This window comes from Cottoperca gobio, chromosome 1 (genome assembly GCF_900634415.1).
Source record: "Cottoperca gobio chromosome 1, fCotGob3.1, whole genome shotgun sequence".
Lineage (NCBI taxonomy): Eukaryota > Metazoa > Chordata > Actinopteri > Perciformes > Bovichtidae > Cottoperca > Cottoperca gobio.
The window spans coordinates 11,652,248-11,667,615 of NC_041355.1; the positions used below are offsets into that span (position 1 = coordinate 11,652,248).

At 38.2% G+C, this 15,368-nt stretch overlaps 1 protein-coding gene across 5 annotated transcripts; it reads right to left on the reverse strand.

Annotated features, from left to right (window-relative positions):
• Positions 1-280: 280 nt before the first annotated feature.
• septin3 (septin 3) lies at positions 281-15,355 on the reverse strand. Of its 5 annotated transcripts, XM_029441569.1 has the most exons (12): positions 15,235-15,290; positions 14,961-15,039; positions 12,815-13,649; positions 10,015-10,413; positions 9,645-9,773; positions 5,740-5,821; positions 5,372-5,509; positions 4,444-4,561; positions 3,244-3,339; positions 2,941-3,037; positions 2,767-2,818; positions 2,011-2,140 (listed from the first exon to the last, which is right to left on the reverse strand). In XM_029441569.1, exons 4-12 carry the CDS (start codon positions 10,409-10,411, stop codon positions 2,011-2,013), a joined length of 1,239 nt encoding a protein of 412 aa, XP_029297429.1. In that variant the 5' UTR covers positions 10,412-10,413; positions 12,815-13,649; positions 14,961-15,039; positions 15,235-15,290. The 5 variants fall into 5 exon arrangements, with proteins under 5 accessions (XP_029297255.1, XP_029297429.1, XP_029297344.1 ...); XM_029441484.1 differs by lacking the exon at positions 12,815-13,649 and having other exon boundaries at positions 15,235-15,355; XM_029441651.1 differs by lacking the exon at positions 14,961-15,039 and having other exon boundaries at positions 15,235-15,336.
• Positions 15,356-15,368: the final 13 nt, after the last annotated feature.

Sequence of the window (15,368 nt, forward strand, 5' to 3'; positions counted from 1 at the left end):
AAATTCAAGTTTAATGATTTCAAACCAAGCTGTACACTGTTTGTTTGTGTTACAGTAATCCAATATTATGCTCATTAATTAAAGCCTAATTGCTTCATTATTGTTTAGTAGTATTGTATAGTTGAGACTCTTGAGGGTCATGTAAGTTCATTATGAGGTGTCCGATAACTACTACTATTTCTAAAACAATAATACAAATATTAATTTTAGTATTCTGGTATGATATAAATATTTGTAATATAAATTGTGTATTTATTGTTGAGACATGAAAGAAAACAGCTTTAAAAAAAAACATGGGAATGTGCTTTTATTAAATAAAGAATAAATTACAATAATAAGACATTAATGTATAAATAACTCAGTATAACGCTGACAATTATATCAATGTGTCACAGCAACTTTGAGAAAAATGGTTATTAAATAAATGAACATTGTGAAGTTCTACTGGTTCAAAGGGATGAGTGATATGTGGACAGTGGGCTGTCGGTTTAGTTACAAGAGTTAAGACCTCATGAAATAGCAATTTAATGAACACATCACACATTCAGAAATAGTTGATAAGTTGATGTAAAGTTGCGGTGATGTGTGAGGCAATATGGACACAAGCATGCACATAAACAGTTTCAAATTTCTGCTTGAAACCTTTGACTGCACTAAAATCACAGACAACTATTATCAGTTTGTTGCAGACATCACACTTCAATCAAAATCGCACAAACGTGTATGATTGTATAAAATGATAATTAAACTTAAACCAAATAAAGCTTGATAGATATCGAAAGATTGAATTACTTGTAGTTTTGGCATATTTGTGCTGTACTGCAGACACTGCATGGCAGAACAGTATAAATGTTGATTTCCTGAAGAAAACTTGGTAAACATGTTTACAAATTAATAAATTAAATTGATTTGAAATAAATAACACTTTGAGTGCATACAATTAGGGTAATAGAATTAAAGCTTTTTGTAAACCTGATCTGAAGAGATATATTAGTTATCACTGACAGTAGTGGAGGATCCAAACTTTATCAGGAAATAACACTGCACTATGAAAAGTTCCTAAAAATCTCAGCAGTCGGAATGTCTGAGGACACAAAGTGCCTATTTCTTGTTCTACCGAGTCAATGCTTATACGTGGCAGAGTGCTGCCCCCGAGTGGTGAACAATATGAACTTAATTTTAAAATGGCATTAACACAATTACTGGTCACCACATCAGAGTTCTGCTTTGTTCACAAAAAACTTTGTGCAAGACATCAAACAAAAAATTATATTTTTAAAAAGGTTTTGTGTTCACTTAATATCAGGTGTACTGATTAGTCCATTGGTCAGATTTATTTTGGGTCATAAAATATTCTTTTCATGAACGGCCAGTGGGTACGGTGAGGAGAAAATGCATTAAATCTACTGAGCAGAACGAAAAACATGAACAAAGGGTAGTAATTTTTCTTTGAATGACATGCTGCAGGCTTTTAGATTAACTTTAAAATTGGGTGCATGGTGTCCATGTTGCAGACAAAATAGGTCACAAAGTCAATCTCAATCCAGGAAAAAATATGTAATAATTATTAAAACCACTGATCTGTTTCATACATTTTATATTATTTTAATATGTTGTCTGAATTCAGACATCAGTTGCTACACAACACTAAAACATAAAATGTGCCTCTTATACACATACAAATGTGGCACTTTCTAATCTTATACTACCTGTTTGATGACAAGGCATTGGCAGTCGATACAGTTAAAGTTTTATAATGGCACTAAGTTATTTATTTGGGACTGCCCCCCTTTCATCCAAATATTCCTAGGAATGACTTTGAAATTAAACCAGAGAGGTTTGATATGTGTTTGTGGGGAAGAAAGTGTAGAAGACAATGGGTGGAGTTAGGAATCAGAAGAAATTACATGTTTAAACGACACCAATTTTCCAAGCATGCAGCGATGCCGCGGTGACAATGATAACAATATTATGTAGATTCATCCATCCGTCTCACTCTGACTGAACGGACTACAGGTTGCTTTCCTGGGTGTCATTGGAGGATATGGGGTGGAGACCTCCATTCTCGTTCAGTCTCTTGGCACGATAGGTTTCATAGTGAATGTTGTGAGTGACCTCCTTCAAATCCTGGAGGTGAGACCTGAGAAAGAGAGGTGCAGGAACACAGAAGGGACATGTTACTAGTTATCTAGTGATCCTAAACTTCTGCCCACTGCAAAAGCATGACTGGACCTAGGAAGCAGTGTGACCCAATGGGATTCGCCACAAAGTTACATTTAAAAGTATACCCTTAGAAGCAAAGAATAATTATACAGAATATATACCAATAAAAATCCTTATTTTTAAAACATTATGTCACAGCTGGAATTATTATTCGATTAATCGAAAAGTTAATCGTCAGAGGAGTAGTGAGCAACTATTTTACAATTAAACCATTTGTGTCAGCAAAAATGCCCAAACAAGTCCTGGTAGCAGCCTCTCAAGAGTGAATATTTGCTGGCTTTCTTAGCTTTCTGTGACAGTAAAGTGAATATTAATATATTATTATAATATTACATTTGAAGACTTCAACTTGAGCTCTGGGAAATTGTGATTTTCAAACTATTTCTTGACATAATTTTTTGACAACGATTATTCGTAAAAATCAAGAAAATAATCAGAAGATTATTACATAATGAAAATAATTTGCAATTTCCAATTGCTCATTCAGTCCAGTTTATTGCATTGTGTTGGGGTTTTAATAATATATTTAAAAGAATACTTTACCTGATCAGGAAATCTCTCAGCAGAGCAAACTCACAATGGTTGGGGTTTTCAACTGGAACAAAAGAAATGGACAGAATCAAATGTCATATCTTATCCTGACACAATCAATATTATTTCTACATGTTATGACTGTAAATGTTACTTAAAAATAAAATAAAAGGCCAAATCACCCACCTTCTACAATGCCCCACGCCGTCTTCCTCCCCAAAACTCGTTTGTTATTCACTTGATATTCTTTGTCGCTGCCCACCACAGCAAAGGGCATCGCCTCCTATGGACAGAGACATTTCAACACAGTTCAGTGTAGCGAAGAGAGCTACACAAGGTTTTATGAGATGAAACAAATACACAACACGCCCCAGTGCCCAGTGACATTCTGTTTGGAGTGTGTGAGTGTATAAGGGGGAGAGCTGGGTGGGAAAGTCGACTCATTGGACAAATGTGTGTGACTGTGACAGAAAGAACAGAACTACTTACTCTGATCTTGTCATTGTCGCTCTTGTCCTCCATGTCCTCATCAAACTCTTTTTGTGGGTAAAACTCAATCCCGGCCATCTCCAGCTCCTTCCTTACCTACAGCACAAAACAAAGCCAGGAAACAACACACAGTTTTAACACATCTTCATATGAGCACTGTCTTCAAATCACTGGTGTACCCGACACTCGTAAAATTGTAGTTTTTACTATTTTCCACCAGATCGAGCCATTTTCTCATCTTTGTCCTTTCGGGCAAATACATGCTATTCTCCTGGTTTCCACTAGGGGCATATTATGTGTTTTGATGCAATGCATCAAAATCAATGTTGTTGCTGATCATTGACATAACCCAAACTGTAAATAAAACATATTACCCCTAGCATTTAGTATACAGAAACTAATTACATTTTTTAACAGTAGCGTTATGTAAACAAACTTTGGTAGTTGTGATCAGGACTGGTGTTGGTTACAAATGTAAATCAGTAAAAGTGGGAAATAATATTAATATCTAATATTTTTATGGCAGTTTTTGTCCTCAAAGTGATGACTTTTTTAAACCCTGCATTATCCTTTCTTGGCCACTTTGGGGCAGCATAAACACAACATTTAGAAATTAAATACATCGGATACACTGAAGTTGTTAGAAAATGAGCAATAATTAGTTTTTTTGTGTTTCTGGTCAACTAATGAATGTAATTATTCACTCTCCTTTTAGTTCTGTTTCTGGTCTCTACAAACTCCTGAGAGAATTATCTAGCTGGTTGCTAGCTGTGTTTGTCTGATGTTTGGTGCTGAGCAGGCAGTGTACAGCAGGTTTTTTGGAGCTCTTTCACAAAAAAAAGTCTCAACAGCTTTTTATTGGATTATAGGATTATCCCGATAATTTAAATTCACTACGATCAACCTATTGTGAGTCATTTTTATTCCAATCCGCAATAAAACCCTATATCGTCCCATCCCTAATACTGAGCAGGACATTGTGATGTTGAAAAATAAACTTGTCTCTGCAGAGGAGACACAATGGACACGTAATGGAAAGGGATTCTATATCTTTGGCATTGTTTTTGAAAACTATAGGCATTGACATTGACCTATAAATGGATATCATTATATCGGACTATTAAGCTAATATCGGTTGATGTATAGGCCTGGTCGGTTTATCAGTCAAGTTTTAGTGGCATCATCATTGGTGAAACTCACCCGCTGTTTGAACTCCTGTCTCTCCTCAATGGTCATCGTGTCTGCCTTTGCAATGACAGGAATAATGTTGACTGAGTGACTCAAGCGCTTCATGAACTCGAGGTCGAGTGAATGAAGACTGGAACAGACAGAGAGAGAAGGAAAACGAGTAAGTAGGTAGATTTAGGAGCAGTGATTCTCCTCGAAGGCTTGTATGCCACAGTGAAAAGAGGACCAGGATAACAATTAGCAGAAAAAGGCACAGGGATTTTACTTGTCAAGTGTCTCACTACCTTTACCTAGACGCTATTTGAAAAGTGGGCTTATCATTGGACAAAGGTTGTGTCCCAGTTTGCCTGCACACAAAATATCTTGTCGGTCACAATTACCCCGGCTAAGAAGGATGTGATACACTGGCTGTAATACAACCGTTTATCCATTAAAGAGCAATTTCACAGTTGTCAGCAGGAGCCAATTGTGTGAGGTGTTCGGAGGAGTGTTGTCTGTAATATAAAATAGCTGTCTTGATGTAATGCTTTGGCTCGCATTGGCCCACTTTAAGGCGGCTGTGGCCCATGAGATCAAGCAGGTCGTTCCCCGGCTCCTCCAGTTCGCATGTCAAAGTGTTCTTGGGCAAGATACTGAACCCAAAATTGTTCCCGAAGGCGCAGCCATCAGTGTGTGAGTGTGTGTGAATGAGCATTAGATTAGATGATGAGCAGTTTGGCTCCTTGTATGGCAGCTCTGCCATCAGTGTATGAACGTGTGTGTGAACGGGTGAATATTTCCATGTAATGTAAAAGCGTTTTGAGTGGTGTGAACATGTATATGTGTGTGTATGCTGCTTTCTGAGCCGTCAGATTACTAAAAACACTTTTTAGATCAGATACTTAAAGATGGTTTGAGTGATTACTTTACTAATCTCTGGATTGGAAAAAGTTTAACTCACGAGTGTCCAGTCGGGTTTATAAAAAACAGACAGCAGTGCACCCTGGTGTCGGGGATGCGCTTCTTTCTGGTGATGTTGACCTCCTCCTTTAGGAACTTCTCATACTGCTCATTGATGTACTTGGAAATGGGCTCCCAGCTGTGGATACGGCAGAAGAGGTCAGCTTGAGAGAAAAAGATTACTTAGCAAGAAAAGAGAAAGGAAGAAGAAGACTTTACTTGAGTAGGACCATTTTCAATATAGTTTGGGGAACTAAATACATTGTCTCATTTGTAAGGTGACAAGTGAAAAAATGTTCTTGGTAAGATAAGGCAGTAATAATGGCATTTATCAGGCTTTAATGATGCAGGAGGAGTTGAAAAACCAACCAGTTGTCATTATTGATTAGGTCTCCAAAGCCTGGAGTGTCAACGACTGTCAGCTTCATCTTCACACCGCCCTCCTCAAGGACTGTAAACACACACACACACACACACACACACACACACACACACACACACACACACACACACACACACACACACACACACACACGTGTATTTTTTTCAACATATTGAACAAATGTTTATGGTTTGGACTAAACCTAAAAGAGAAGCAGCATTCAAGCTAGAAACACAGAAAAGTAAAAATTATCCGATTGAGATATTTTAACACGTCTGCTGTGTCTCTCTGGCAACGTCTCTCTCTCTGGCAAGCGCATAATTATGTCAGGTCACTGTCAACCGCAGGCGATGTGTGCATGATCATGTAAAACTCTAGCAACCAAATACCGGGCTCTGTCTTTTGACATTTCCTGTTAAATCATCAAGGATGTAAATGAGTTCTCTTCTCCACGGGCTCGAGGAGTAATGCAATACATGCTACTGCTTTACGTAATTTGGATACAATTTTTTTTTAACTGCATTCAGAAACAGTTACAGAAAAAAGACCTAATCAGACTACCGATACATTTAGTAAAGATTGGGACCATTAGCAGGATTACAATTTTAAAATACAGAACAATATACTGCTCGACAAAAACATTAGTGAAAAACATGCTTTCACTAGGTGGAAATATGGCTATAATTTAGTATTTACAAAAAGGGGCACAACATCCCATTACAGTGCCAGTTATCGCAAAGCAGAATGCACATTTTACAGTTCATCAAGATTATTCTTTTTGCCGAGAGGCATCCCAGCGTGAAAAGACGGTTTGTAGGAAATGAGTGAACCGCTTCACATTTCTGGTCCAGCAAACAAAATTCCTGGACAATACTGGAAATTTGCGTTCATTTAATTGAATTTATATGGGCACTGCTGCTGCTTCGAGTTAAAATACAGCGACACTGATGTGCCAAAGGATTTGAGTCCTTGGATGATGACAGCAGCGTCACAACTGGAAGGCAGAACTTGCACTTGCGATATTTCAGCATTTTTATTTTCTCTTGTTTTTGTTTGCATATTTTGTATTGCAGTAATCCAAAAGTAATAGATAGTAATGAAGTTCCATTACTTCAATATATCGATACTTGGATTATTATTACTAGGTAATTTAGCAATTGTATCGTAATAAATTTTTCAAGTAACCCTCCCATCCCTGCTTCTCCGATCCCAGAAACCATAATGAGCATCGCACGGACTGCTCATACTGAAGAGTCCCCGACTGATTTCATACACAACATGCAGAGCTGTCTGCCACAGCAACTGATTTGATGCTAACACTGGGGGAGGGGGACCAAAGACAGATATTTTTAAATACTACATATGGTGGCTTTATATAGGAATAATCTGCTCTGTATTCCAGCTAAATAAGACTCTTTTCAAAACAAAGTCACGGCTGCTGCGCCTGCTGCCCTGGTCCTGCAGCACACCTGGAAGCCTTTTTGACATTTTCCTGGATTCATCCATACTTTCTCTTTTTCAACACAACATAATTTCTGTCAAATGTTGTATTTGTACTATGTTGTTTATCCTGTACACACAACATCTATTGCACATCTGTCCGTCCTGGGAGAGGGATCCCTCCTCAGTTGCTCTCCCTGAGGTTTCGTCCATTTTTCCCCCTTTAATTATGGGGTTTCTTTTAGGAAGTTTTTCCTTGTGCGATGCGAGGGTCTAAGGACAGAGGGTGTCGTAACCTGTACAGTCTGTAAAGCACACTGAGACAAATGTATAATTTGTGATATTGGGCTATACAAATAAATTTGATTTGATTTGATTCTTATTGATCGGTTTGGTTTATTCCAGCAGAAAGCTTGTGTACTGTGGAAGAACATCACAACATGAATGTTTTATGAGGGAAACTCAGTAATGAGTGAAACAAGTCTGATTCCTTACTCTACGACATTGTTAGCAAACCACAAATTGAGCCATGTTTACCTCTTTGTGTCAGCAGGGGTCATTCATTGTTACCATGGAAACAAAGCTCTCAGTTCAGACACTGTCTGGCGTTATGATGGAAGCAAAGTTTTTAGGCTTCAAATGAGGTAATCTGCACCTTTACACAGCTGTCTAACTCTTGTAAGGCTAGACAAAGTAATACAGCCTAAATAATCTCTAATCTATTGCAGAATGGAGTTTCTCTGTAAAGCTTATGTTTCTTGTTTGAGATGTGATATTATAATGACAATGTAACAAACAAACATAGACTGGCTGCAAAGTTGAATACTGGACATTGTGTGATGTCCAGCAGGATGACATTTCAAAAGCTCAGTCTGTCAAACAAAAGTCAAATGAAAATGAAGAGAAGTTCTGATGCACCCACAGTATGTGTGTGAACACATATTATCTGGGCTGCAGATCAACATGTCTGTCCACAGGCACTGCGTGGCAGGAAAACGTTTCCTCACAGTTACGGATATTACTCCTAGGATTGATGAATTTGTGTCAAGTAAAAGCTGTCAGCGATCTGGTAGGAATCATTAGGCCTAAGAACAATCTGTACTTGCCGATGACTAAAACGCATTTGTCACAACGTAGTCAGAGTTTCAGTCATGTTACTTTTTTGGACTTTGCCTCCCTGCCTTGACCCTTTTCATGCGGTTGTCTGTCCTGACTGATTACCTTTAAACAAACCCTGCATCGTACTGTGGACACAATAACCTCCAGGAGGTTTGAACTGGCACATTGACACTGTATCAGAAAATTGAGTAATAGCAGGCGTCTCAGACTTGGATAATCACTAAAGCAACTTCTCCTTGAACAACAATCTGTCATCTGTCACTGATCTCTTTACAATCTAAGAGATGAATGCATTACCTTCTTCTTACTTAGTTGGTAGAGCTTACTACTCCAAATACACATGAGTCAGGTAGGTTTTTTGTTGATATGGTTCCTTTTACGAACCTTTTCAGACCATACTTGACACATGAGTACAAATGGCCCGAGGTCTATTATGTAAATAAATGGTTAGTACAGAGCTTTTTCCCGCAATTGCTGCCTCCCCATGGTGGAGATGTCGACCAAAACAAAGCATGCATCTATCTTTCTTATCCCATTTGGAATCCTTAGCCAACCCGGCTTTATATTTTGGAATATCAAACCAGCACTTGAAAAACTTGGATTAACGCATTAGTGGCTGTTCAGTCCACACTCCTACACAGAAAGTGTCAAACATGTTGCAGAGCTGTTTTGCAGGCTTTGACGTACAGGCGTAGAGGCAGCTCTGCGTAGGAGTGCGCACGCCATATTTCTTTTCTTGCTTTCGACGATATCAAGCTCGCTCTGGCCCGCGCTCTCTCACAGTGGTGAATATTTTTGGCTGCGCTGGCCACAAAGAACACTCTGCTTATATGATCAATTTATCTTTTATAAATTCTGTATTTTATATTTAATAAAACAGAATAGGGGCAATAGTTTGGAAACAAGTGTTTTTCCATACTCTCATTTCTCTTTTTCCCGTACTTATCCAGACCTGGAATTACCAAAATCAAATTCCATACTTTCCCATACTGCGTAGGAACCCTATATAGTATACTTATTCCAGAGCAATGTATCCAGAAGGAAAGTTATTTCTCAGTAATTCTGAGGGAACCCCCAGCTGCAACAGTCACAGTAAACAAATCCACAAAGCCTCTCACACAAATTACCTGCAGAAGACACAGAATTTGGCCCACACATCTGTAGCTCAACTAAAATAAGTGGCAAGCTCACTTGGCAGCTACCAGGGTTACTGTAAGTGGGCTATGTGGGACTTTGTAGAACACGGTCAAAGATCGTTAATTTTCTCTGTCAAATTAAATGCTGCTATAAATGTCTGGCTCTAAAGAAAGAACAAAGATCTCCCTGTACTCACCATGAGACACTGCTTTGATCTCTACCGTTTTGGGGATCTTCTCATCACGCGCCCACCCTGCGTTCCTCCTGCTCACCTGGGACTTGAACAGGGTGTTCACCAGAGTTGACTTTCCGAGACCACTGTGACCTGAGGCGATAGGAATGGGGAAATAATGTAATGGATAAAGCCAAAGAGGAAGTACATTTATAGACAGAGACACAGAAATTGTCCAGGTATGAAGGAAGAATTTCGATTACTTTTCTTTTCTCCAAGAACAAAACTCAGAGAAACAGAATAAAAAATGAATTCATAATATTTGAAGTCTGTAAAACTATTCTCTTCACAGCTTTACACTGATATTCATCTTTCACTTAATTATTTGACTTACCGACAACCATAATATTAAAGTCAAAGCCTGTCTTCATGGTCTTCTTCCTCATCTGCTCAATGATAGTGTCAATACCAATGTACCCCAGCAGAGTGGATCCACCGCTGGAGCTGTGGGACCCTCCATGAGCATGACCTCCATTGTGTGCTGCAGTGTGACCCCCTACATGCCCCGCACCGTGGCCCACACCATGACCCACATTATGACCCACACTATGACTGTGAGTCCCAATGGGGACTGGAATGGCACTTGGAGGAGGAGCTGAAACACCGCCTCCTCCCCCAATGCCCAGGCCCTGGGGTGGGAAGGGGTTGGAGGGGGAAGGAGCCCCCACATTTGGGGGCTTGGCTGGGACGACTGGTTTGGGTCTCACTTCTGGAGGAACTATGTCTGACATGTCTACAGAAGAAAAGGAAAGGAGGATACACATTACAATTGTATTAACAGAAGATACTGCTACATTAGGAAGTAGGCCAGTAGAGCAAGCTGAGGCCTCTACTCCCTTTGACTTGTTCTACATTGAAGAAATGTGTTGTAATCTTAAAGGGTGCATTCACCCAAATAAAATAAAATAAATCCAGCCACACAGAGAGTATGGGTTTTAAGATATCTTGCTTGCATGCCTCCTCGGTAAACACAGATTTAAAAAATTGAGAACATTTTTGATGAATTGAAGAAAATTGGGGGGCGTGTTTAACAACAGCAAAACCTTATTATTTAAAACACTTCCCCATAAACAGTCTGACGCTTGCGCAGGTGAGCTACTCTTTCATGCGACAATTCTGGAGTGTTTTAAGCAAAAAGTTTTTAGCAAAAATGCATGTGTTTGGGAAGTAGTGAGTATACGACTGGAAAAATGAGACTTGGATTATACTGCACGGGTTGTGTGAGAGTTTGTAAACGGATGTTTTGATATAGTTTTGCTGTTTAATGCAGACCCCATTTACTTCAATACATCAAGAACTTTCTCCGTTTTGGATTTTTCTTTCACCATGGAGGCATTGTAGGCCATTAAAGGTAACATGGGGTGAGTAACTGATATATAAATAGTCATTTTGGGATACCATCAAGCAAATTGGGTATTGGCTCAATCTCAAAGATTCACATCAAATAGTTTCTTCATTATTGTCATTATAAAAAACTGTACTTTTAGTATCAGTGAAGGCCACCAATTACATTTCTAAAGGCACAGCAATCGCTAGTGTATATTGGTGTTTAGACTTCATAAACCAGGTATCGGATCGGTTATGTATCAGCAGCTAATTTGATGATCGAATGAATCATTTTAAAAGAAGAAAATGCCAAAATTGTTAGTTCCCAGTTTCACAAAATTGAATGTTTTCCTGTTTTCCTGTTTTCTTAAGTTGAACAACTTTGGGTTTTGGACTGTTTGTTGGAAAAACAAGACATTTTAGGACGTTACAATCCCAGAGTCCATCTATGGGATTTTGTTGCTATTTACTGAGAATTTATAGATCAAATGATTGGTCAAGAAAATAATAGTTACGTTAATTGATAATGAAACTCATGGTTAGTTGCAGCAGTAGTGAGCACAACAGTTGAAATTATATTCACCTCTATCGTATCAGAGTGGCAGCATAAATCTCAGAAATGGACACTAAATCGCTATGTGCATGGCTTGACACCACTACAGGTAAGTTAGATAATACTGTATGTTTTTGTGAACTGATCCTTTAAGTCAGTGAAAGTCAATGTATGGATGCCAGGGTGGCCAACCATTTTATCATTCATAATGAATAGAAATTGATTCACAATGGGAATATTTTTCAGAACTTTAAATGTAAATAAGGTGCCAGAATGCATTAAAAAAAGCATTAAAAAAGAGTGATTGAACTTGTTTATTCCCTTGACATCCAACAAAGGTCCTGGCTAAGCCCCGGTTGCATTTACAACTAACAGGTAGTTGCAGCTAAATAAAGTAAAACATTTCTAATTTATCTGTCATTTAGTCCTAGTGTGAATCCTTGTACCATGGTAATGTAGGTTAATACATTAAGTAAACAAGTCTGCTAATTTGAAAATAAAGAATTTAAAAGAAGAGTTATGAGACTTTTGATGTTCATTAATTTTATCTGATAAAAATGATCAATGTTTGTTTATTAACTGGCCCCTGGCCTCCTGCTATTTTGCAAAAGTGGCCCCCTGCCCCCGTCAAAGCAAGTTGAGCATCCCTGCTTTACGTGAAGCAAACAGTGCAGGCAGATGGTAATAGTAACAGGCATAAGGTCGATCACCTCATTCCCGCAGGGTGTACACATGGATCAGCCTGCTGCCATGCTTTAAGTCAGTGCATCCACTATGGTAGATATACAGAAGATACAGGTCACTGAGGCAGTGGCTGTCACTTTGATTCATGCAACTCTGCTCCCCCCTCTGCTTCCACACAAACTGTCACAGATAATAAACCAGATTTACAAAATTGTTCCTCGTGAGCTAAATATTTCAGGCAAATCACACTTATAGACTGAAACATACAATACCTGCTGCTGACATGAAAGCTACGGACCTGTCCCTCACTAAAAATCGTTATTAGTGTTGAGGGTGGCCGTGTATATGAAGGCTAAGGGCCCCACACACTATGGCTGCATATTTAGGCTGACCATAGTGTATCTGTTTTAATAGAACACACGAGGTTAGCTCCATCACAGCCTGAGTGTCGACCTCCATTGTCTCTTTGCAGTCATGCTGGATAATAACGTTAACAGCTAGCGGCAGCTCCGTGTTAGCTGCTAGCTGCAGCCCGCTAACGTCTACTAACAGTCGGCTCGTTCACACTCACCGACTCCCGTTCACTTGACCCGCAATTCTGCTTTTAGTTGACTGACTGATGAATTGTCGCTCTGGGTCCAGGAAAAGACGATGTTATATCCAAACACAGGGAGATGAGGAGTGGTCATGTGATTATCGGGTACCTCTCTGAGCCCCCCTTTACCGTTACCCAGGCGACAAGAGGAGAGGGAGTGGGGAGATGCAGCGCGCATGCGCAGTATCACTTTACCTCAAAGGGACTTCTGTCAGTGATGCAGACTATTTTTAGGGAACATTTGGGATTGCATTATAATTAGAGAAAGATTATATGGTCAAAAATGATGGCGGTGAAAGAAGTGTTCAGATCCTTTACTGAAGTAAAAGTAACAGTACTGTATTAACTATTGTTAGTGGTACTACTATTATTTTTGAGCTGTACCAAATGTTTTACTGACTATTGAGATTATGTGTGGGTACTTGTTGTCATTGTTGTTATTATCATTACTAGTAGTCCTATGATTTATTGTTTTTTGTAGTGTGTTTTTCTCTCTACCCCTTTTGCCTTAGACAGGAAGAGGAGTTGCTACATTGGGAGTGGCTAGTGGGGATCCAAATAAATAAATACTAAGTACTTAAATGCATAATTATAATATTACACCATTACCAGTATACTTTCTGCATTCACAATTTTACTCGGGTTAACATGCAGAAGTATTATCAGCACAATGACTTTCAAAAGTAAAAGTACAAATCATTGTTATTTAAATTGTATTATTATACAGGAAATTACTTTAAAAAAGTAACATTACATGTGTTGCATTTGAACTGGCCTGTTAGTTAAAACTGATTCACAGCAGGCTCCTGTTCTGCAGAACATAAAAGACATAATCACAATTAATATACCAAATAAAAACAGAAACAACAAAACATAAACAGCAACACAGACATTACCAAGGAGAGGACTTAAAGAGAGTAAGCAAGATGGGAGGCTATATGAGGATCGAATCAATGGTTGCAGGTATGCATGTTTGAAACGTGTAATAGAGGTTCTTTCTCTAATGTAATATTATTATCATTCCTATCACAGGTTTCAGTGTATGTGTGGAAAAAGGATCTCTGACTATACTTGTTTTTGTAAGGCGGCACTAGAATGAATGCATACAAAATTGATCTAGTGCTGTCTAGAAAACAGAACTTAAACTTATACTATCAAAAGTACTCATGCAGGCAGAATGAGTCTATAAGACCATGTTGTATTTAGCATGTAAAATCCTACTTTGTAACAACTAGAGTAATTATAACTGCTAGATAAATGTAGTGGAGTAGAAAGTAAAGTTGTTCCCTCTGAAATGTTGTGGAGTTGAAGTGGCAGAAAACAGAAATACTAAAATAATGTACCTTAAAATGGTACTTAATTAAAATACCTGAGTAAAAGCACACAGTTACATTTCATCACTGTACTTAAGTTAAAGTAGCAATACTTGATGTAAAAATACTCCACTACATTTTAAAGTCATTAATTAATTAAGTAATAATTATGATACTAAAAGTACAGAGGTATTACCAACAAAAAGTTGTTGGTAATACTTCTGTACTTTTAGTATCATAATTTACCTAAAGTTTCAAAAGTACTTATTTGGTGCCAGGACACATTATCTTTGTATACCTAATGCCTTATCAAGCAACACTTTAATATTGTAAATGGTCTGGGTGGAGCTCATTTAAACTACTTTGCATACTGGTGGCTAGTTTGATTAATAGCAAAGTGTCATATTTAACTCATCATGTTTATATTAAAATCTTAATCTGCTCAATAACAAATACAGTGGAGTAGGAAGTGCAATAGTTCCATCTGAAATGTAATAGAAGTAGAAGTGTAAAGTAGCATAAAATGAAAATACTCAAGTAAATTAAAAGTGCCTCAAAATAGTATCATTGTTGAGTAGCTGTACTAACATACATTTGACCTGTGGTGAAAGCTGTAAGGTCAATATACTATGATGATGAATCACTATACAATGGTTCCCTCCGCAAAGTTAAGTTGATTTCTTCTGTCTTTTTTTCATTGTCCAGCTTTGCATATAAACTGATCCATCTCCATGATAAACTCTATCCGCTGATGAGGACTGTGTGACTGCTCCAGAAATAGTTAATTTAATAAAACTGCACAGTTTTACCTTGTAGGCCTTTAAAAGCTGACATCTGACAATAAATTTCAGTTGCACCTCCCAGAACTGATGGACGCGCATATGCAACCTGTAGCAGGGAGATGTAGACACCTTATTTATACCTACTGGTTTTTCCCCCTCCATTTGTATCTCTACACTGTGATATTAGAACAGGATTTACAGGGTTATAACTTAACTTTAACAAGCAGCAATTACAAAGCATTTGCAAGTGTTGTTGTGATATTGTTTAGTAAAATTATTCTAAGAGATCCTAACTACTCACACTTTATCCAGTCAACCTTCTTTTGCTTTCCTTTCTGCATGATTTCACTGTGGTTCTTTCTGGACTAGTCACTTTGATAGAGTCTGATAACCAACGTTGTCGCCTCTCTCCAGCATGTCTGTTATTCTACTGAT